The following is a 23,209-nucleotide window of genomic DNA, read 5'->3' on the forward strand; positions in this document are numbered from 1 at the left end:
CTTGTCATTGGTAATAGACAACCATTTTTTCACCTCTTCCTCACTCACTTTACGGAATTCAAAATTACAATGCTTGTCTTTCATAATTTGATCACTTATACTTGGATGTGTAGTGTCAACGTTTGTTGCTGGCATGTCATGCCTAAGTTTGCAATTCTTGCCAATGAAAACAATGATTAAAGTAATTGTCAATATCAGTGGGTTTTGTGATGAATGAGCCATCTGATTCAATGAATGATGGAGCTGAGTTTGCCTTTTTGCCCAAAATTTCATTTAAGGTGCTCCAAAGCGTTTTATTATCATTCTTTACATCATTTATCTTTGTTTCATAGTATAGTTTCTTCTTGTTTTTATTCAGTTTAGTCACATGATTTCTCAATGTGGAGTACGTTTGCCAATCGGTTGTGCAGCCAGACTTATTTGCCATTCCTTTTGCCTCATCCCTCTCAACCATACATTTTTTAAATTCCTCATCAAACCACAGGGATGTAACAGTTTTTACATTCATTTTCTTAATGGGTACATGCTTATTAGTAACTGGAATAAGCAATTTCATAAATATGTAAAGTGCAGCGTCTGGTTGCTCCTCATTATGGTGATGTTGCAGCAGTGTGTAGGAGGGAGATTCCAAGATGTGAGAAGTGTGCAGGAGTGCATGGAGCAAAGGAATGTGTAGTATCGGTGGAAAAAACGGTGTCAATTGTGGGGGTGCCCATGTTGCTAGGGTTATCAGAAGTGCCCGGTGCGAGAGAGACAGGTTGAGGTTGCCAGGGTCAGAGTAGAACAGAAGTTGTGATATGCTGAGGCAGTGAAGAGAGTAGAGGATGATGGGTCAAGGGTGAGTAGTTGGCCTAGGCCAATACAGTGATAAGAATATGTGCTCCAGTAATGTTGGCTTCTTAGCATTCATTGCCATGGTTATCAACTGTACCGCAGAAATGGAACGTAAATCACAGAAAATAGTAGGCCTGGTGTAGGATCAGTTAGGGTCAAAGTAGAGGATTGAGGTGGTGATTTAAAAATGTTATGAAATAGTGGTATATAGGTGTAGGGTTAGTAAACATAATCTGACCAATTACGCAAGGTGATGAGCAATGATCAAATGCTCAAATACATTTACAGAATCTCTGATAATTTTCTTGCCTTAGTACCTGACTTGAAAATCCTAGAACACCTTTTTGCATTAAATACAAATGCCATCAATGAATAAAAAATTCCCTGTTAAGAGTTCTGTTCACAGAATATAACACATTGTTTTCATCAGAAGATAAATGTGTGCAACTGCACAAAATTCAAAATCACCCCATCAGTGTCCTACCATGTACAATATATGGAAACATCTAGGCAATGGGGACTGTCTATTATTTTTATTTTTTATTTTTACAATATTGCGGACATGCAGAAATGAAAAGAATGAAGTTGGGTTACTTGTAAGTAACTTTGGACTACTCCTAAATCCTCATCTTCGACATATTCCATTATACAGTAGCTTGCGAAAGTATTCACCCCTCTTGGCATTTTTTCTATTTTGTTGCTTTACAACCTGGAATTACATTTCATTTTTTGGGGGTTTGTATCATTTGATTTACACAACATGCAAAATTGAAGATGCAAAATATTTTGTCTTGTGAAGAAAAAAAAAAAATGAAACCTTGAGCGTGCATAACTATTCACCCCCCCCAAAGTCAATACTTTGTAGAGCCACCTTTTGCAGCAATTACAGCTGCAAGTCTCTTGGGGTATGTCTCTATAAGCTTGGCACATCCAGCCACTGCGATTTTTGCCCATTCTTCAAGGCAAATCTGCTCCAGCTCCTTCATGTTGGATGGGTTCCGCTGGTGTACAGCAATCTTTAAGTCATACCACAGATTCTCAATTGGATTGAGGTCTGGGCTTTGACTAGGCCATTCCAAGACATGTAAATGTTTCCCCTTAAACCACTCAAGTGTTGCTTTAGCAGTATGCTTAGGGTCATTGTCCTGCTGGAAGGTGAACCTCCGTCCCAGTCTCAAATCTCTGGAAGACTGAAACAGGTTTCCTCAAGAATTTCCCTGTATTTAGCGTCATCCATCATTCCTTCAATTCTGACCAGTTTCCCAGTCCCTGCTGATGGAAAAACATCCCCACAGCATGATGCTGCCACCACCATGCTTCACTGTGGGAATGGTGTTCTCGGGGTGATGAGAGGTGTTGGGTTTGTGCCAGACATAGCGTTTTCCTTGATGGCCAAAAAGCTCAATTTTAGTCTCATCTGACCAGAGTACCTTCTTCCATATGTTTGGGGAGTCTCCCACATGCCTTTTGGCGAACACCAAACGTGTATGCTTATTTATTTCTCTGAGCAATGGCTTTACTCTTCCGTAAAGCCCAGCTCTGTGGAGTGTACCGCTTAAAAATGGACAGATACTCCAAACTCCGCTGTGGAGCTTTGCAGCTCCTTCAGGGTTATCTTTGGTCTCTTTGTTGCCTCTCTGATTAATGCCCTCCTTGCCTGGTCTGTGAGTTTTGGTGGGCGGCCCTCTCTTGGCAGTTTTGTTGTGGTGCCATATTCTTTCATTTTTTAAATAATGGATTTAATGGTGCTCCGTGGGATGATAAAAGTTTCTGATATTTTTTTATAACCCAACCCTGATCTGTACTTCTCTACAACTTTGTCCCTGACCTGTTTGGAAAGCTCCTTGGTCTTCATGGTGCCAATTGCTTGGTGGTGCCCCTTGCTTAGTGGTGTTGCAGACTCTGGGGCCTTTCAGAAAAGGTGTATATATACTGAGATCATGTGACAGATCATGTGACACTTAGATTGCACAGGTGGACTTTATTTAACTAATTACAGTGGGGAAAAAAGTATTTAGTCAGCCACCAATTGTGCAAGTTCTCCCACTTAAAAAGATGAGAGAGGCCTGTAATTTTCATCATATGTACACGTCAACTATGACAGACAAATTGAGGAAAAAAAATCCAGAAAATCACATTGTAGGATTTTTAATGAATTTAACTGCAAATTATGGTGGAAAATAAGTATTTGGTCACCTACAAACAAGCAAGATTTCTGGCTCTCACAGACCTGTAATTTATTCTTTAAGAGGCTCCTCTGTCCTCCACTCGTTACCTGTATTAATGGCACCTGTTTGAACTTGTTATCAGTATAAAATACACCTGTCCACAACCTCAAACAGTCACACTCCAAACTCCACTATGGCCAAGACCAAAGAGCTGTCAAAGGACACCAGAAACAAAATTGTAGACCTGCACCAGGCTGGGAAGACTGAATCTGCAATAGGTAAGCAGCTTGGTTTGAAGAAATCAACTGTGGGAGCAATTATTAGGAAATGGAAGACATACAAGACCACTGATAATCTCCCTCGATCTGGGGCTCCACGCAAGATCTCACCCCGTGGGGTCAAAATGATCACAAGAACGGTGAGCAAAAATCCCAGAACCACACGGGGGGACCTAGTGAATGACCTGCAGAGAGCTGGGACCAAAGTAACAAAGCCTACCATCAGTAACACACTACGCCGCCAGGGACTCAAATCCTGCAGTGCCAGACGTGTCCCCCTGCTTAAGCCAGTACATGTCCAGGCCCGTCTGAAGTTTGCTAGAGTGCATTTGGATGATCCAGAAGAGGATTGGGAGAATGTCATATGGTCAGATGAAACCAAAATAGAACTTTTTGGTAAAAACTCAACTCGTCGTGTTTGGAGGACAAAGAATGCTGAGTTGCATCCAAAGAACACCATACCTACTGTGAAGCATGGGGGTGGAAACATCATGCTTTGGGGCTGTTTTTCTGCAAAGGGACCAGGACGACTGATCCATGTAAAGGAAAGAATGAATGGGGCCATGTATCGTGAGATTTTGAGTGAAAACCTCCTTCCATCAGCAAGGGCATTGAAGATGAAACGTGGCTGGGTCCGTGGCAATGATCCCAAACACACCGCCCGGGCAACGAAGGAGTGGCTTCGTAAGAAGCATTTCTAGATCCTGGAGTGGCCTAGCCAGTCTCCAGATCTCAACCCCATAGAAAATCTTTGGAGGGAGTTTAAAGTCCGTGTTGCCCAGCGACAGCCCCAAAACATCACTGCTCTAGAGGAGATCTGCATGGAGGAATGGGCCATAAATACCAGCAACAGTGTGTGAAAACCTTGTGAAGACTTACAGAAAACGTTTGACCTGTGTCATTGCCAACAAAGGGTATATAACAAAGTATTGAGAAACTTTTGTTATTGACCAAATACTTATTTTCCACCATAATTTGCAAATAAATTCATAAAAAATTCATAGCAAAGGGCGTGAATAAATATGCACGCACCACTTTTCCGTTATTTATTTTTTTGAATTTTTTGAAACAAGTTACTTTTTTCACTTCACCAATTTGGACTATTTTGTGTATGTCCTTTACATGAAATCCAAATAAAAATCCATTTAAATTACAGGTTGTAATGCAACAAAATAGGAATAACGCCAAGGGGGATGAATACTTTTGCAAGGCACTGTAGTTTTGCTTTGGTGTGGATTGAGGCCTATACATTCATATCAGTCGTGCTTCTCTATTGTATTCACCTTTCCTTATGTATATTGTGGGTAGTGTTTCTGTGCACCAATGGAAAGTCTACAAAACAATGAGGGTTTAAATTAAGCTGGGATCTCATTGTAGTTATGGTTACTTTGATTTATCATTGATTATACTGAATATTTGGCCTTGTCACATACTGTATGTGCTGTAGTATATAAAAGTTGACTATAGCACACAGTGTTATGAAGTGGTTGAATGTTCTCATTGATTTCTGAGATGCTTCATTTGACTGAAAACAGGATGTGTTGACGTTGATGAATGTGAAAAGATCTGAGTATTGCAATGCATTCCCTTGCTATGAAGACTGAAGAAAATATATTTTCAACTTGTCAATGAGGTTGTGGGTCATTGGTCAATTCTATTTTAATTATGTCAATTTAGGAGATTACTACAAATTCTATTACATTTTATGAAGTGAAAATGCATGAAAAAATAAAGCATTTGTCTGTATAAAATGGCATTTGTGGTTGCAGATTTATAGGCTATAAATATAATGGTGTGCCTATAACCAGTGCTTGACTTGGACTGAAATAAGTGAAAATGCTAAATCTTTGACAGTGGCTTAGTAAACCAACCAAAGCGTGGATTGCACTCTGTCGGCAAACAGGCCTGCATTTTGTAAATTGTGTGGACTACAATGAAAGTTAGACTCAGCGAAATGAAGTTCCCAAGACCAGCAACGCAGATATTGAGATGAGCGAGATGAAAGACTTCGCTCTTACTGTCACCCACAATATTTGCGCATGGTGCACGGGCTCGCTTAACAATGTTCACAGCGTTGTACCCAGGGCACCAATACAGCGGACAAGTTGAGCCTCGCGCTTCAACGCTCTTAGTTGTTACGGAAATAGACTATGCTGTTTAGTTTCTCCATTTACGTCGGGAATACGCCTCGCGAATTTGGGAAGCAAAATCGAAAGTGAACGGAGTGTTAGAACGGTTGAGATCCGCTGTGTTGTATTTTTCAACGTCAACAGATCTTTCAGAAGTCGACAGGGAGAAAGTAGCAAGTCGTCTGAAATCATATTTCTGGGTTTGTGTTTGACTGAGGATCCTCCAGTTTCAAGAACTTCAAAGTGACAACATCAACATGGGTGCACTTTATTTATCAATTACTCTGCATAATATTGGGACTTGTTTGCAGAAATACTTTAAGTCATTTCTTAAAGTATTTCTAGTATTTGGCATATTGTTAGCTAGTAGCCCTTCTCCGTACATGGCATTGGGTTCTCGAGAGCTAATTCTTAGCCAACTGCATTAACCTTACCAAAATGTGCATCTCTGCTCTCATTGGTTGCCCTGGACAGAATCAATATTTTGTATTTAACTAGGCAAAACTGTTCTATCCGGGGCTAGGAGTCTCTATGCATTACTCATGTTTTGGCACATTGACAGCCTACAACAGGGCTTGTACAAAAATGTAGTAGCCAACACTTCAGCTTTCATGTTGTGGGACACTGCATTGTGACTGAGTCTGACCCCAGATTAACCATGGTGTTTGTGTGCATATGTTTCGGGTTCCGTGTTGGTGGTCACTAGCTTCCACAGCCACAAAGTCATAAACGCCTATTTCTACAATGTATCTTCTTAAAATGTGATTTTAAACCTAACCTTAATGCTAACCTTATGCCTAACCACATTTTTGTTTTCATGAATTTTTACAATATAGACAATTTTCACTTTGGCTGTGGAATCTAGTGGAAACCCTGTGTTGGGGGTTGCAGAAGATGAATTTCCATGATCTGAAAAAAAAGTGGACACAAGTATAGGCTACTTATTCTTCTTGATTGTCATTTAGCCTCTCCTTATGGAAACATTATGAAGGTAGAAACAAGTGGTGCTTCCTGGAGGACAGCAATCGCTGATTGGAAACATTTCAACGGTATGTGCTTTCAGGCTATTCACTCACAAATATTCAAAACAATATCCAGTATTAATCAAATTCATATAATCAATCAAAAAGCTATCATTTATAATTTTCTTTACTGTTTTCCTAAAGGGGTGCCTGCATCTCACAAAATGGCAGAGCATGACCTTGCTGCCATGAACAAGTACAAGGGTCTCATAATGAAGGTGGCAGAGAGGAATGCAGTGGACCCAGCTGTCATCTGTGGCATCATTTCAAGAGAGTCCCGGGCTGGGAAAGGACTGGACAAGCATGGCAGGGGGGACTATGGCAAGGCCTTCGGGCTTATGCAGGTAGGCACATGTTTGACAGAATAATGAGTAGCTTCATATTTAATTGAAATTGTATCTTATTTATTCACTTCCTTAGGTCAAATGTTGATATTATATTTGATAATTGTTCAATAAAGCTAAAATTGAGCTCCTCATTATTTTCCAGATTATCCATTCTTGTTTCGCCACATTTACTAAGTGAATTTCATTTTACTGTACAATGTAAGTAGTGTCTAGGGCTGTTGCGGTGACCGTATTACCGCCACACCGGCGGTCACGAGTCATGAAGGCAGTCAAATTCCACGTGACCGATTAGTCACGTTAATTAGGCTTCTCCAAGCTGTGATGCTGCTGATGGTCATTAGTAGCCTACCAAACTTGCTAACTGCCTGGTACTCAGCACTCTATTGTCCCTCTAATCACTCCGACATCAATGCAAATGTTATTGAAAATCGAATCAAACACTTCATGAGAGCCCATGAGCTCATGTTGTGCAACATTTATATAGGCTGTGCAACATTTATATAGGCTATGCAATTGCGCGAGAAAACAGAGTGATGGCCTCTACTAAAAAGAGGAGGATCCCATCAGCTTTCTATAGGCTAGGCCTACTATATTTATTTCTCAACTTTCCTAATATTAAGCACATTGTTTATCTTTACAACAGGAGTATAGCCTACCTGGCTGGCATGAAAATGAACCACGGGAAAAGCGTCCTCCATTCGCTTTAAGTGCAGAGATTATATGTATTCCTTCCCGCTGCCCCTGTTTTGAGACAGGTGCATGATAATGGTCCATTCTAAATCAAAACAAATTTCACACATATATTATTTAGTATATCCAGAGGTGGGTAGAGTAGCCAAAAATTGTACTCAAGTAAAAGTACTGTTACTTCAGAATAATATGACTCAAGTAAAAGTAAAAAGTAGTCATCCAAATAATTACTTGAGTAAGAGTAAAAAAGTACTTGGTGAAAAAACTACTCAAGTACTGAGTAACTGTTGAGTAACGTCTGATTTATTTTTTAACACAAGACAACAATCAGACAGACAAAAATACAAAATAATCATCTTTAATGAATTACAAAATAGCTTAAATTAAAATAATTCAGGTAAATTCAAGTATTAAAAAATAAAATAATAATAAATAAAAAATAAATAAGCACAAGTAACACAAATTTCCAAACCTTTATACTTTTTTTTACCAGGCAGAACTAGAACGAGGCAGCCCATAAACTCTCATAAACTGTGTGTGTGTCTCCACAGTGACAGAACAACAGAAGGAAACACACAAACATTTCATACCAGGCATGCTGAACAGAAAACTGCACACCAGTGGTCCTCTGTGGTCCTCTGTAGCTCAGCTGGTAGAGCACGGCGCTTGTAACGCCAAGGTAGTGGGTTCGATCCCCGGGACCACCCATATACAAAAATGTATGCACGCATGACTGTAAGTCGCTTTGGATAAAAGCGTCTGCTAAATGGCATATTATTATTATATTATATTACACCAGAAGGAAGCGGTCAACGTAAAATAATCAATAGGTGTTGATTAGGCCTACTCAGTACCTTTGTATTGCATGGCAAGCAACAGCCCTTTTTCTGTGTGCCTAGAAATGAATACTCTGATCTGTGATTAGGCCACACTGCACATCTCACTGAGCAGAGGAAAAGAGCAGCAGTACACATCAACTGAAAAAGCACCAGTCCATGATAGATGGCCAAATAAAACAATATTGCAGGCCTAGTATCCCAGAACACAAATTAAGCTGAATGCATGTTCTCTAAAAGGCATTAGAGGAGAGTGATGTAGTTGTAGATCGGGCATTATGTTTACTTCCAGTTCCAATATCTAACAAGAAAAGTCAGCAAAAAAAAGTCACACTAACTATATTGCCACCCTGTGGTTTGTCACTGACACACTATAATCCTAAATGACAGTAACATTATACAGAGTTATATAGGTCAATGTCTACTGGTTCACATTTGAATTGATAAACAAGTATATTTACCAGCATTTAAGATGTTCTCCTCTGTGGTCCAGGATGTTCTGAATCTTGGTAGGAGTATTGCTGCTGCAATCAGCTCAGGCTCTTTCATGACGTCTCCAAAACGTTTCTGGATCCCTTGCTGCAGGGCGTGAACAAGAGGTGTACACATTTTGCAAGTTGACTCCAACTTCTTCAGCTTGTCCCGCAACTGGTAAAGTGTTGGCAGCAGGAGGCCCATATGCACAGATGATTCCCCTTGGAGGATATTAAGGGCCATGGCAACAGGCTTCATCACAGCAGCATACTCGACCAAAAACCCATTTTCAGCTGGATTGAACCTATAAAAGATGTAACGATAAAACAATTACTTATAGCTATTTCTGGTACAATGTCTTTATTATGCATTGTACATGTTAAATATAAAAAAATATATATATATATATTTCATTCAAGTCATCCACAATTGTCACACCACCATGCAAAGAAAACTTAGTTACTTGAGACAAGTGGATTCACCCATTAATCAGCAAGGCTTATTTACTTTTATTATTCTTTAAAAACAAAATATACATTTTGTCAACTTACATCTTTATCTTTAATGCTGTGCAGACATTGCGAATTGCTTGTTCTCCTTGCTCTCGGTGAATGCGCACAATCCTTTCTACAGCGAGGAACAGGGAGCTCCAGCGTGTCTGATTGGGTCGGAGAAACTGCAGCTTGCATTCACGTTCCACTGTTTCATGAGCCATGGTTGACCTGCTGGCTTTATTCCAAAGAGCATGACATTTTGCAAAAGCAGACCGAGACAGCCTCTTGTAGGTTTCGTTTGCAGCTCCTCCTGCAGCAGTGGCATCAACTGTGGATATAAGATTGAGGAGATGGCATGCACACTTTTGGTGCCTTGGAAGTTGGTACTCAAGGCCTGTGTTGTCATCCAGAATTGCAGACATCTTGATACTCCACCTCTGACTCACTCTGATCTTCTGTTGCATCATCAAGGGTGGAGTCACTCTCCTCTTGTACATTGATGGCTTCCTCCTCTTTCTCCTCACCATATAATCGAAAGGAAGTTTGAGCCACTGTCTGTTGTCGTCCTGGTCACTTTTTCCCTGATGTGGTACTCAGAATGTATTTCCTCTAATGCAGCAGCAAGGACATCAAACGTGTGCGAGCCTTTGACAGGTCTACAAGCCAATGTGGAGTGCCTCTCCAGTGAGGTGTTGTCTATCCAGTGACAGGTGACACCTAAGTAGCTACGTTAGCAACATAGTTCACAGCACTCAGCTTTTTGATGATTATGCTCTTCTTGTGTTTTGCAGCTTCTTGTATTCTTGTGCATAACGCTTTCCTTGTCATTACTGTATGAGGTTGCAAGGTTTCTATCAAAGTATTGAAGGATGGCGTCTCAACCACAGAAAATGGTTGGTTGGCCTCACATACAAAATTTAGCATCAGCTTGTCAAGCGTTGCTTGTGTTACCCGCCCTGGGGCAGCAAAGGCTGTGATTTTTGCATTTTTCACAAGAGTATCACTGGAAGAGGAGGACTTACGCTTTCTGTGGTTCTCTAGTAAGTCTGTGTACTTTGCCAGTTTGTTGGGGTGAATCCTCTGTGGACAAAAAAAAACATCTGTGAGGCTACAGGGAGATCAATACATTAAAAGAGACGTATTATCACATCAAATGTGGATATACAGTGGGGAAAAAAAGTATTTAGTCAGCCACCAATTGTGCAAGTTCTCCCACTTAAAAAGATGAGAGAGGCCTGTAATTTTCATCATAGGTACACGTCAACTATGACAGACAAAATGAGGAAAAAAAATCCAGAAAATCACATTGTAGGATTTTTAATGAATTTATTTGCAAATTATGGTGGAAAATAAGTATTTGGTCAATAATAAAAGTTTCTCAATACTTTGTTATATACCCTTTGTTGGCAATGACACAGGTCAAACGTTTTCTGTAAGTCTTCACAAGGTTTTCACACACTGTTGCTGGTATTTTGGCCCATTCCTCCATGCAGATCTCCTCTAGAGCAGTGATGTTTTGGGGCTGTCGCTGGGCAACACAGACTTTCAACTCCCTCCAATGATTTTCTATGGGGTTGAGATCTGGAGACTGGCTAGGCCACTCCAGGACCTTGAAATGCTTCTAACGAAGCCACTCCTTCGTTGCCCGGGCGGTGTGTTTGGGATCATTGTCATGCTGAAAGACCCAGCCACGTTTCATCTTCAATGCCCTTGCTGATGGAAGGAGGTTTTCACTCAAAATCTCACGATACATGGCCCCATTCATTCTTTCCTTTACACGGATCCGTCGTCCTGGTCCCTTTGCAGAAAAACAGCCCCAAAGCATGATGTTTCCACCCCAATGCTTCACAGTAGGTATGGTGTTCTTTGGATGCAACTCAGCATTCTTTGTCCTCCAAACACGACGAGTTGAGTTTTTACCAAAAAGTTCTATTTTGGTTTCATCTGACCATATGACATTCTCCCAACCCTCTTCTGGATCATCCAAATGCACTCTAGCAAACTTCAGACGGGCCTGGACATGTACTGGCTTAAGCAGGGGGATACGTCTCGCACTGCAGGATTTGAGTCCCTGGCGGCGTAGTGTGTTACTGATGGTAGGCTTTGTTACTTTGGTCCCAGCTCTCTGCAGGTCATTCACTAGGTCCCCCCGTGTGGTTCTGGGATTTTTGCTCACCGTTCTTGTGATCATTTTGACCCCACGGGGTGAGATCTTGCGTGGAGCCCCACATCGAGGGAGATTATCAGTAGTCTTGTATGTCTTCCATTTCCTAATAATTGCTCCCACAGTTGATTTCTTCAAACCAAGCTGCTTACCTATTGCAGATTCAGTCTTCCCAACCTTGTGCAGGTCTACAATTTTGTTTCTGGTGTCCTTTGACAGCTCTTTGGTCTTGGCCATAGTGGAGTTTGGAGTGTGACTGTTTGAGGTTGTGGACAGGTGTATTTTATACTGATAACAAGTTCAAACAGGTGCCATTAATACAGGTAACGAGTGGAGGACAGAGGAGCCTCCTTAAAGAAGAAGTTACAAGTCTGTGAGAGCCAGAAATCTTGCTTGTTTGTAGGTGACCAAATACTTATTTTCCACCATAATTTGCAAATAAATTCATTAAAAATCCTACAATGTGATTTTCTGGATTTTTTTTCCTCAATTTGTCTGTCATACTTGCATGTACCTATGATGAAAATTACAGGCCTCTCTCATCTTTTTAAGTGGGAGAACTTGCACAATTGGTGGCTGACTAAATACTTTTTTCCCCCACTGTATATATATATAGAAAATGTTTAAAACATATGTAACCTAAAAGACAAACATTCGCCTATCCACAGCAAAAAAAAACGAATTTAGGAAACTTACCGCTACATGTTTCCTCAAGTTAGATGTTGAGTTCTTGAATGCTGAAATGTCTGTTTGTTTTGGTAGACACAGAAGACACCGCATAATGTAGCTGTTCTTTCGCACTTTTACTAAGGTAAACATGCTTTCAATATGAGGCCAGGGGTGCGGGTGTTCCTCCTCGTCTGTGTCTGCATTGCCGACGGCTAATTCTGACATTTCTGTGTTGCTATGACTGTAAAGCCAACCCGTCCCGCCACTGAGATTGAGTATGGTAAAGTGACGAGACTGCACAACTACGTTTGATTGGTGAAACACAGTCACGTGGTAGAGCCTTAGCGGAAGTCTCTCTCTCTCTGTCAAAATAAAACATTAAAATAAGGCATATGCGGGGGATAAAGACAATGACGCGTAGAATACCAAAGAGGTAAAAAGAAAAGTAACGACCTCATTGTAGCCTAATGTAGCGGAGTAAGAGTACAGTTTCTTCTTCACAAATCTACTCAAGTAAAAGTAAAAAGTATAGTGATTTAAAACTACTCCTAGAAGTATAATTTTTTCAAAAACTTACTCAAGTAAATGTAACGGAGTAAATGTAACTCGTTACTACCCACCTCTGAGTATATGTAAAGACAAAATTAAATCAAGAATAGTCTGATGGGTAACAATATTAGCCTATCACTTGTGAATGATATTATCACTTGTGAATGATGCCCAGCATAAGAAACTGGCTTTTTTTTGCGACTTTTTCGAATCATAGTCCACACACCTAATGTAGCCTAGCCCATAGGCCTATATGTTTTGATAAAGTTTGTATCATAACTAAAGTGGCCAAATAACTTCTTAAAATGAAGCACATTAATCCACTTTACAATGGGTTTAGAGCCTAACTGGCATACTTAAGCAGCGCGTGAGTTTCAAGTTTGGGGAAGATAATTTTCACCATAAAAATGCACTTTTATAATAAAAGCATTACATGCATAATCGCATTTGCGGTCACTTTTGATAATGGTGTTTTCCCACTAATGGAACATTTGTGCTTATAGCCTACTGCCATGTGCGCATTGCTGCGCTTATGATGTGAAGAAATAGCCTAATAGTTTATCAAAATTTTAAGCTAAATGTTCTGATCTGTTGCATAGAAAATGGCGCCGGTGGAAATGGCTGCCGTTTTACGGCCCCCTAACCAATTGTACTATTATGGGTGTTTTTTTCTGTACATAATGTTTCTGCCACTGTCTCTTATGACCAAAAATAGCTTCTGTATATCAGGACAGCGATTACTCACCTCGTATTGGACGAAGATTTTTTCTTCAACGAGTCGGACGTGAAGGATATTGTACAGACACCCGACAAGGCCCAAATCCCCGTCATTCGCATGAGAAAGAGACAGAGATATTGTGGACGTAGGTCAGGGTACCTTGTAAGGATCCGACGGCGATCGAGTAATCTGCCTCTTCCATCAGTCCTATGGAAAACAAAATAGACAACCTACTATCACGGATATCCTACCAACGGGACATTTCACCTTTATTTAACCAGGTAAGCCAGTTGAGAACAAGTTCTCATTTACAACTGCAACCTGGCCAAAATAAAGCAAAGCAGTGCGATAAAAACAACAACACATAGTTACATATGGGGTAAACAAAACATAAAGTCAAAAATACAACAGAAAATATATATATATATATATACAGTGTGTGCGAATTTAGTAAATTATGGAGGTAAGGCAATAAATAGGCCATAGTGCAAAATAGTTAAAATTTTGTATTAACACTGGAATGATAGATATGCAAAAGATGAGGAGCAAATAGAGATACTGAGGTGCAAATTAGCAAAATAAATAACAATATGGGGATGAGGTAGTTGGATGGGCTAATTTCAGAATGGCTGTGTGCAGGTGCAGTGATTGGTAAGCTGCTCTGACAACTGACGCTTAAAGTTAGTGAGGGAGATAAGAGTCTCCAGCTTCAGAGATTTTTGCAGTTCGTTCCAGTCATTGGCAGCAGAGAACTGGAAGGAATGGCGGCCAAAGGAGGTGTTGGCTTTAGGGATGACCAGTGAGATATACCTGCTGGAGCGCAGACTACGGGTGGGTGTTGCTATGGTGACCAGTGAGCTAAGATAAGACAGGGATTTGCCTAGCAGTGGGGAAAAAAAGTATTTAGTCAGCCACCAATTGTGCAAGTTCTCCCACTTAAATAGATGAGAGAGGCCTGTAATTTTCATCATAGGTACACGTCAACTATGACAGACAAATTGAGGGAAAAAAAATCCAGAAAATCACATTGTAGGATTTTTAATGAATTTATTTGCAAATTATGGTGGAAAATAAGTATTTGGTCACCTACAAACAAGCAAGATTTCTGGCTCTCACAGACCTGTAACTTCTTCTTTAAGAGGCTCCTCTGTCCTCCACTCGTTACCTGTATTAATGGCACCTGTTTGAACTTGTTATCAGTATAAAAGACACCTGTCCACAACCTCAAACAGTCACACTCCAAACTCCACTATGGCCAAGACCAAAGAGCTGTCAAAGGACACCAGAAACAAAATTGTAGACCTGCACCAGGCTGGGAAGACTGAATCTGCAATAGGTAAGCAGCTTGGTTTGAAGAAATCAACTGTGGGAGCAATTATTAGGAAATGGAAGACATACAAGACCACTGATAATCTCCCTCGATCTGGGGCTCCACGCAAGATCTCACCCCGTGGGGTCAAAATGATCACAAGAACGGTGAGCAAAAATCCCAGAACCACACAGGGGGACGTAGTGAATGACCTGCAGAGAGCTGGGACCCAAGTAACAAAGCCTACCATCAGTAACACACTACGCCGCCAGGGACTCAAATCCTGCAGTGCCAGACGTGTCCCCCTGCTTAAGCCAGTACATGTCCAGGCCCGTCTGAAGTTTGCTAGAGTGCATTTGGATGATCCAGAAGAGGATTGGGAGAATATCATATGGTCAGATGAAACCAAAATAGAACTTTCTGGTAAAAACTCAACTCGTCGTGTTTGGAGGACAAAGAATGCTGAGTTGCATCCAAAGAACACCATACCTACTGTGAAGCATTGGGGTGGAAACATCATGCTTTGGGGCTGTTTTTCTGCAAAGGGACCAGGACGACTGATCCGTGTAAAGGAAAGAATGAATGGGGCCATGTATCGTGAGATTTTGAGTGAAAACCTCCTTCCATCAGCAAGGGCATTGAAGATGAAACGTGGCTGGGTCTTTCAGCATGACAATGATCCCAAACACACCACCCGGGCAACGAAGGAGTGGCTTCGTAAGAAGCATTTCAAGGTCCTGGAGTGGCCTAGCCAGTCTCCAGATCTCAACCCCATAGAAAATCTTTGGAGGGAGTTGAAAGTCCGTGTTGCCCAGCGACAGCCCAAAAACATCACTGCTCTAGAGGAGATCTGCATGGAGGAATGGGCCAAAATACCAGCAACAGTGTGTGAAAACCTTGTGAAGACTTACAGAAAACGTTTGACCTGTGTCATTGCCAACAAAGGGTGTATAACAAAGTATTGAGAAACTTTTGTTATTGACCAAATACTTATTTTCCACCATAATTTGCAAATAAATTCATTAAAAATCCTACAATGTGATTTTCTGGAAAGAAAAATCTCATTTTGTCTGTCATAGTTGACGTGTACCTATGATGAAAATTATAGGCCTCTCTCATCTTTTTAAGTGGGAGAACATGCACAATTGGTGGCTGACTAAATACTTTTTTTCCCCACTGTAGATGACCTGGAGCCAGTGGGTTTGGCGAGTAGTGGCTGAACGACGACACGGATAACATACAGTTGGCGGGGTAGAATGGCTGACTCCGTTAAGACAAGGGGTGGCGTTCTGTGTATATTTTTAAACAACAGCTGGTGCACGAAATCTAATATTAAGGAAGGTTTTGCTCGCCTGAGGTAGAGTGTCTCATGATAAGCTGTAGACAACACTATTTACAAAGAGAGTTTTCATCTATATTTATCATAGCTGTCTATTTACCACCACAAACCGATGCTGGCACTAAGACTGCACTCAATGAGCTGTATAAGGCCATAAGCAATCAGGAAAATGCTCATCCAGAGGCAGCGCTCCTAGTGGCCGGGGACTTTAATGCAGGGAAACTTAAATCCGTTCTACCTAATTTCTACCAGCATGTTAAATGTGCAACCAGAGGGAAAACACCTCTAGACCATCTTTACTACACACACAGAGACGCATACAAATCTCTCCCTCACCTTCCATTTGGCAAATCTGACCATAATTCTATCCTCCTGATTCCTGCTTATAAGCAAAAACTAAAGCAGGAAGTACCAGTTACTCGGTTAATAAGGAAGTGGTCAGATGACACAGATGCTAAGCTACAGGACTGTTTTGCTAGCACAGACTGGAATATATTCCGGGATTCTTCCGATGTCATTGAGGCGTACACCACATCAGTCACTGGCTTCATCAATAAGTGCATCGATGATGTCGTCCCCACAGTGACCGTATGTACATACCCCAACCAGAAGCCATGGATTACAGGCAACATCCGCACTGAGCTAAAGGGTAGAGCTGCCGCTTTCAAGGAGCGGGACTCTAACCCGGACGCTTATAAGAAATCCCGCTATGTCCTCCGACAAACCATCAAACAGGCAAAGAGTCAACACAGGACTAAGATTGAATCGTACTACACCGGCTCCGACGCTTGTCGGATGTGGCAGGGCTTGCAAACTATTACAGACTACAAAGGGAAGCACAGCCGCGAGCTGCCCAGTGACACAAGCCTACCAGATGAGCTAAATCACTTCTGTGCTCGCTTCAAGGCAAGCAACGCTTTAGCATACATGAGAGCATCAGCTGTTCCGGATGACTGTGATCACGCTCTCCGTAGCCGATGTGAGTAAGACTTTTAAGCAGGTCAACATTCACAAGGCTGTAGGGCCAGACGGATTACCAAGACGCGTACTCCGAGCATGCGCTGACCAACTGGCAAGTGTCTTCACTGACATTTTCAACATGTCCCTGACTGAGTCTGTAATACCAACATGTTTCAAGCAGACCACTGTAGTCCCTGTGCCCAAGAACACTAAGATAACCTGCCTAAATGACCACCGACCCGTAGCACTCACGTCTGTAGCCATGAAGTGCTTTGAAAGGCAGGTCATGGCTCACATCAACACCATTATCCCAGAAACCCTAGACCAATTCCAATTTGCATACCGCCCCAATAGATCCACAGATGATGCAATCTCTATTGCACTCCACACTGCCCTTTCCCACCTGGACAAGAGGAACACCTACGTGAGAATACTATTAATTGACTACAGCTCAGCATTCAACACCATAGTGCCCTCAAAGCTCATCACTAAGCTAAGGACGCTGGGACTAAACACCTCCCTCTGCAACTGGATCCTGGACTTCCTGACAGCCGCCCCCAGGTGGTAAGGGTAGGTAACAACACATCTACCACTCTGATTCTCAACACAGGGGCCCCTCAGGGGTGCGTGCTCAGTCCCCTCCTGTACTCCCTGTTCACCCATGACTACATGGCCAGGCATGACTCCAACACAATCATTAAGTTTGCCGACGACACAACAGTGGTAGGCCTGAACACCGACAACAATGAGACAGCCTATAGGGAGGAAGTCAGAGACCTGGCCGTGTGGTGCCAGGATAACAACCTCTCCCTCAACGTGATCAAGACAAAGGAGATGATTTTGGACTACAGGGAAAAAAAGAGGGCTGAACACGCCCCCATTCTCATCGACGGGGCTGTGAGCTTCAAGTTCCTTGGTGTCCACATCACCAACCAACTATCATGGTCCAAACACACCAAGACAGTCGAGAAGAGGGCATGACAAAGCCTATTCCCCCTCAGGAGACTGATAAGATTTGGCATGGGTCCTCAGATCCTCAAAAAGTTATACAGCTGCACCATCGAGAGCATACTGACTGGTTGCATCACTGCCTGGTATGGCAACTGCTCGGCCTCCGACCGCAAGGCACTACAGAGGGTAGTGCCTACGGCCCAGTACATCACCAAGCTTCCTGCCATCCAGGACCTCTATACCAGGCGGTGTCAGAGGAAGGCCCTAAAAATTATCATAGACCGTTCTCTCTGCTACCGCACGGCAAGCGGTACCGGAGTGCCAAGTCTAGGTCCAAAAGGCTTCTTAACAGCTTCTACCCCCAAGCCATAAGACTCCTGAACAGCTAATCATGGCTACCCGGACTATTTGCATTGTCCCCCTCACCCCACCCCCTCTTTTATGCTGCTGCTACTCTCTATTTATTATCTATGCATAGTCACTTTAACTCTACCCACGTGTACATATTACCTCAATTACCTCAACTAACCAGTGCCCCCGCACATTGACTCTGTACCGGTACCCCCTGTATATAGCCTCCCTACTGTTATTTTATTTTACTGCTGCTCTTTAATTATTTGTATTTTTTACTCATCAATTTTTTACTTAACACTTATTTTTCTTAAAACTGCTTTGTTGGTTAAGGGCTTGTAAGTAAGCATTTCACTGTAAGGTCTACACCTGTTGTATTCGGCGCATGTGGCAGATAACATTTTATTTTATTTGATCAGCCACATTGCGTAAAATGTTTTGTTGATGCGAGTGGTTGTATTGCATCCCACAACTGTCCCAGACTATGTTTGGAATATTTATTTCTCGCACAGACTAGAATGTCAACTTTTGTAAAATGGGGGATAGTAGATTGACATAGGCTAGTGCTTTTGCTGTTCGTTAGGCCTACTCATCTTGTTGGCTGACGAAAAGTAAATGTGGACAGTTCTTCCAATATCTTCAATATGCACCTCGGAATTGGATAAGGACGTGCGCAGTTGCGTCCCCGATGTGTCTGTCTTCACTTGTAGCCTGTGAGAAAGACCCAATCACGTGATGGAGAGCCATGTGAGTGAGAGGTACTTAGGAGTGCGCAGCACTCAGGGAGAAGGGCACAACGCAGCACTCCGGGCCAAGGGCACAACGGCCATTGGCCGCAAAAGGCATGGATGTTTTTCAAATCAAATCTATTACGGCCACAAAGGGGATTATCATGTGCTTGTCAAATTGTGAATGAGAGACTAATGAAGTGTGTACAGCCTGCGCAAAAAACAAAGCAGAGATCATGCCTTTCAAGCAACTTTTTTCAAATAATCATTAGTCGCATCATGCAGCCTTACAATGTATTACAAATCAACGTTTGTAGAACAACTAAAGTTACATGAATAACTCTAAATTAAGCAAATAGGAGTACCTATTTCTTTGTTATCCGCTCAACACAGAATAGCCGCATGTGCGCATTCCCTCAAATCGTTTGGAGAAAATATGTATATTTTATTCAGCTTTGTTCAATTGTATTCTTCATACTATAAAATAATATAAAATAATGCCACGGAATTCTAAGCAAATCTTGTCTGCTAAATGAACTAGTGTAGCCCACAGCCATTTGGCATAGCCAGATCAGGACCTAACATAAGGACAACTCAGAGTATGCTATTCTGTTATTCTGACGTAGACTACATTTTCTTCATATCATGCTTCTTTAGACCTGTCTAAAATAAATAATGGATTTATTGTGAAGGTGTAGGCTATATTACATGGATTTATTCACATTTTTAAAATGTAGATGTTCCAAAGGTCTGCATCAGTGGCTTGTAGGCTATATGTGGAAGCCAGGAGATGCTAAATGTGTTTATCACCGGCTGACTAAAAGCCCTAGTGGTGTCCATTGATTTCTATAAAATATCACACATTTTTACAGATTGACACTACCCCAAGCGGTGGCGGCCACACTCCAAAGGGGGAATGGGACAGTGAGGAGCATCTCCAACAAGGCACTGAAATTCTGATTGAGTTCATCAAAAGAATCCAGAAAAAATTCCATTCATGGACCTACGAGCAGCAACTGAAAGGTAATCATGTTTTTTTTCTGAGAGTTTTATAGAAATAATGAATACACCTATTTCAATTGAATATGCAACTATTGCAATATGTTGTTTACCCAGGGGGAATAGCAGCCTACAATAAGGGAGAAGACTGTGTAGAGTCATATCAGGAAGTGGACGCTAAGACCAATGGAGTGGACTACTCCAATGATGTTGTTGCCAGAGCTCAGTGGTTCTACAGACATGGTTACGGTGAAAAAAGTAAATAACTGTTATAAACCGTTATACACATGTTAAAAATGATAAATACACCAAATAATAATTACATTGTGTGGTTCAACTTCAAACAGTCTCATCCAAGTTTCTTGTGGAGTTGAATCTTTCAGCAAACTCTTATGGTTGATGCCAAACATATTCACAAACAACATAGTCAGTTTAAAAAATGCTGATGCTATAATGTACTGAAAATCAAAAATGGTTGTTCTATTTTCTTCCCTATTTAGGAAACGGTGGCATTATAGTAGCAGCAACAGCTGTAGTGGGAGCAGGTATCATCATTTTATCAGCATTAACATTGTACTTTATCAAATAACTTTTGATAACTTTTCACAATTATATAAATGTAAAAGTATCATAGGAATGCCACATTGTCAAACTCTTAATGAGGTTGGCTGAGTATTAAAATGTTTGTATGCTTGGCCTCACAGTTTGTGCTGTTGCCCTGGCACCACTAGCCCTGACAGCGATCGGGTTTGGTGCTGGCGGGATTGTAGCTGGATCAACAGCAGCAAGCATGATGTCTGCCGCGGCCGTAGCCAATGGAGGTGGGGTAGCAGCAGGGAGTCTTGTTGCTGTTCTACAGTCAGCAGGTAAAGATCAAACCAAAGATAAACAAAGATACAATATTTCAATGCCAATGAGTTATGAGTAAAACCATTAAAAGCTAAGATAATGGCGGGGTTTCTAACTGTTACAAACTCATATGACTGAACAGAATGGATCATAGATTGTTTTTTGCTTTGTTTACTTTCATGTATTGGATATTTGTAGATCTCAGATGTGAGAGAGACCGTGACAGACATTGTGTGGTCTTCCTCCAGGTGCTGTAGGGCTCTCGTGGATGGCCACAGCGATTGTGGGAAGTGTGGGAGCAGCTGTTGGAGGATCTGTGGGATGGCTGGAAAGAACGTTTTTTTAAATGTTCCATAGAGGCGTTGAAGAACACATGTCAGTACTGCAATACACCCTAACACTGTTGATACTGCGTGCTTAAAGTATTCTACTTGTCAACTGAATTTTTTAAATTCCATTGCAATTCTGCCGTTATGAAAAACAGGTTTTCTGTAGGAAAGTCTAAAGTTCTCTGTGAGGATTGTTCCTAATTTTGTTGAAATGAGCTCAGTGGTTCTACAGCCATGGTTATGGTGAAAAAAAGTAAACAACTTATTAACCTTTATAGACATGTTGAAAATGATGAATACACCAAATAATAATTACATTGTGTTGTTCAACTTCAAACAGTCTCATCCAAGTTTCTTCTGTAGTTGAGTCTTTAAGCAACTTGTCATTGCGCAATATAATTAAATATTTGTCTTATTTTAGAACTTTGGGATTGGATGTGTTGTTTTAGTTGACTGTCTTGGTGGGACTATGCCTGGTCTATAATACATTAGCATAGCGTGGCCAGTGGTATGCCAGCTCAGTGGTATGCCAGTTTTACTATGCATAGCTCATTTGTCCCCCTCAAGGTAATGATCACAATGGATCTCTGTAATTCACCATTACACAGACCTAACACCATAGAGATCATATTATATTCTTCAAGTATTCTCATTTCTAATTTTATGCTTAACACACCAATTTATCACAGTGAGGATGGTGGAGCTGTGCTTTATGGAGCCAATAGTACATTTAGTCTATGAGCAGCTCAGAGTTTGTTTTGGTCTTTAATTGGAATGTGAAGCTCTTTAATGTTCTCTTTAGCAGCTACAGCATGGGGCACACCCCTCTGTACATGGGGAGATGTTATGAACTACACTGAATTTAGAAAACACTGACACGGTCAGATGGCTTATTACAGCAGTATTTTATGATGGTGGTTGTATTATGTTTTTAGTATACTTAGATATGTGTGCCGTTTTTACACTGCTGCAACTGAATTACTCAGCAATGGGCAATAAAGAATGTTTGAATAACTGCTTGACCTGGGCCGCAGCGCCTTGACGGCACCTCAATTTTGGGGGTGAATTGTGTACCGGCTCCTCTATAAAACAAAGAAGCCTAATGCCGGCCCAGATTCAAACACTGAGGCAAAAAAGGTTGATCAAAGCGGAATGAAGGAGGGATCTGCAATGGAGAGTGGGCATTCATTTCCTGATTCCACTTTGCTAATCTTTATTTGCTGCTAGTCTATGGCCTTGTTCGAGAGCATCAAAACGACTGCAGGCGACTGCCGACTGACGGATCTACAAATCACCTTTCATCATAAATAACGACTTATTATTTGTAGATCAGTAAGTCAGTCACAATTTACCCATGATACATTGCGGTTTGGATCTTCTCGAACACGGCCTGTGAATCTGTGCGTGACACTACACTACCGGTCAAAAGTTTTAGAACACCTACTCATTCAAGGGTTTTTCTTTATTTTTACTATTTTCTACATTGTAGAAATCTACATATCATCTGAATGACCCTGCAGTGTGTGTCTGTGTGTGCTGCGTGTATGCCATTGCGAGTGGGCCAATGGCCAAGGAGAGAGCGCAACATTTCAGCAGCAGGTATAAAATACTAAGTGTCAACATTTTACTATGTGAAAGTGGTTTTACTGTACTGTTCTTTCTTAAATCAGGGTGTGCCTTTATTCTGTGGCCATTATCAAACAAAGGAGAGCAACACCACTAAAGTAAAGGGCATTCTACAGAGAGGCAGTCGATTAGAACACCATACACATTCTAAACCAGTGCATGATGTACAGTGGGGAAAAAAAGTATTTAGTCAGCCACCAATTGTGCATGTTCTCCCACTTAAAAAGATGAGAGAGGCCTATAATTTTCATCATAGGTACACGTCAACTATGACAGACAAAAAGAGATTTTTCTTTCCAGAAAATAACATTGTAGGATTTTTAATGAATTTATTTGCAAATTATGGTGGAAAATAAGTATTTGGTCAATAACAAAAGTTTCTCGATACTTTGTTAT

The 23,209-nt window shown here is 41.3% G+C and overlaps 1 protein-coding gene and 1 long non-coding RNA gene across 3 annotated transcripts; one reads left to right on the forward strand and one right to left on the reverse strand.

The window, feature by feature from the left end:
• The first annotated feature begins 5,385 nt into the window (after window positions 1-5,385).
• LOC121544988 (lysozyme g) lies at window positions 5,386-21,607 on the forward strand. Of its 2 annotated transcripts, none has more exons than XM_041855288.2 (8): window positions 5,386-5,670; window positions 6,405-6,458; window positions 6,576-6,775; window positions 19,883-20,033; window positions 20,127-20,267; window positions 20,510-20,554; window positions 20,714-20,875; window positions 21,107-21,607. In XM_041855288.2, exons 1-8 carry the CDS (start codon window positions 5,667-5,669, stop codon window positions 21,202-21,204), a joined length of 855 nt encoding a protein of 284 aa, XP_041711222.1. In that variant the 5' UTR covers window positions 5,386-5,666; the 3' UTR covers window positions 21,205-21,607. The 2 variants fall into 2 exon arrangements, with proteins under 2 accessions (XP_041711222.1, XP_041711221.1); XM_041855287.2 differs by having other exon boundaries at window positions 5,387-5,670; window positions 6,375-6,458.
• LOC123482224 lies at window positions 9,038-12,498 on the reverse strand. Its single transcript, XR_006657610.1, has 3 exons — window positions 12,133-12,498; window positions 10,295-10,352; window positions 9,038-9,082 (listed from the first exon to the last, which is right to left on the reverse strand). It is a non-coding gene; the product is annotated as an uncharacterized LOC123482224 (long non-coding RNA).
• Window positions 21,608-23,209: the final 1,602 nt, after the last annotated feature.

The sequence above is a fragment of the Coregonus clupeaformis genome, chromosome 29 (genome assembly GCF_020615455.1).
Source record: "Coregonus clupeaformis isolate EN_2021a chromosome 29, ASM2061545v1, whole genome shotgun sequence".
NCBI lineage: Eukaryota > Metazoa > Chordata > Actinopteri > Salmoniformes > Salmonidae > Coregonus > Coregonus clupeaformis.

Excerpts from the sequence above, each read along its gene's own strand:
- LOC121544988 (XM_041855287.2), top strand. Across the intron at positions 6,459-6,575 it reads TGATTGGAAACATTTCAACG|GGGTGCCTGCATCTCACAAA; the intron begins GTATGTGCTTTC and ends GTTTTCCTAAAG. Across the intron at positions 20,268-20,509 it reads ACATGGTTACGGTGAAAAAA|GAAACGGTGGCATTATAGTA; the intron begins GTAAATAACTGT and ends TTCCCTATTTAG.